A 795-nucleotide genomic window follows, 5' to 3' on the forward strand; every position below is an offset into this window, starting at 1 on the left:
AAAAGTACATAAAAAATAACTAAAACAAACTGAAAATTTTAAAATAAAAGCTCATTTAAAATATCAAAAAGTACTATAATGTCTAGCATGGCTGGAGTATTTTTTTATATGTTTAAAATGCATGAATAGAAAGAGCATTAAATCAGTGTTTTTTGGGTTTGTTGTTTGTGTATTGTTGTGTTTGTGCAGGTATCATCAGGTGTCAGCTCATGGAGGGGCAAATAGAGGATGCAGAACAGCAGCTGGAGTTTCTAACAGAGATCCAGCAGTCCATTGGCAAATCAGGGGTGAGAAACCATTGAAAGGGGTCATATGATGCGATTTCAAGTTTTCCTTTCTCTTTGGAGTGTTACAAGCTGTTCGTGAATAAATAAGATCCCTAAAGTTGCAAAGACTAAAGTCTCAAACCCAAAGAGATATTCTTTATAAAAGTTAAAACTCGTCCACGCCCTTCTAAAATGCCCCGTTCTAACACGCCCCCACATGTCTACGTCACGATGTGGGAAGATTTGCATAACCCCGGCCAAATGTTCACGCATAGAAAGACGGAGTAATTTTGATTCTCGCTGTAGTATTGTTGCTGCCGCCGCCATGTCGTGAAGACGCTGTGTGTTTCATTGCGAAAACGAAAATACTTTGTTTGGTCTTCCAAAAGAGGAAACAATTAGAAATCAGTGGTTAAGTTGTATTTACAACACTGTTCCAGAACAGATCAAACCAAATATTTGTGTGTGTGCAACGCATTTAACGGAGGACTCTTTCCTGAACCTACAATGCCGGCTGTTCTGACTCACA

The 795-nt window shown here is 38.6% G+C and overlaps 1 protein-coding gene across 1 annotated transcript in view; it reads left to right on the forward strand.

Annotated features, from left to right (window-relative positions):
* LOC107600690 (tetratricopeptide repeat protein 21B-like) overlaps positions 1–795 on the forward strand; it is a 24,910-nt gene that overhangs the window by 7,853 nt on the left and 16,262 nt on the right. The window contains exon 9 of the mRNA XM_016292645.1: positions 190–287. Within this exon, the coding sequence (XP_016148131.1) occupies positions 190–287 (98 nt within the window). The remainder of the gene's footprint in view (positions 1–189; positions 288–795) is intronic.

Source organism: Sinocyclocheilus grahami, unplaced genomic scaffold, assembly GCF_001515645.1.
Source record: "Sinocyclocheilus grahami isolate Dianchi unplaced genomic scaffold, SAMN03320097.WGS_v1.1 scaffold289.1, whole genome shotgun sequence".
Taxonomy (NCBI): domain Eukaryota; kingdom Metazoa; phylum Chordata; class Actinopteri; order Cypriniformes; family Cyprinidae; genus Sinocyclocheilus; species Sinocyclocheilus grahami.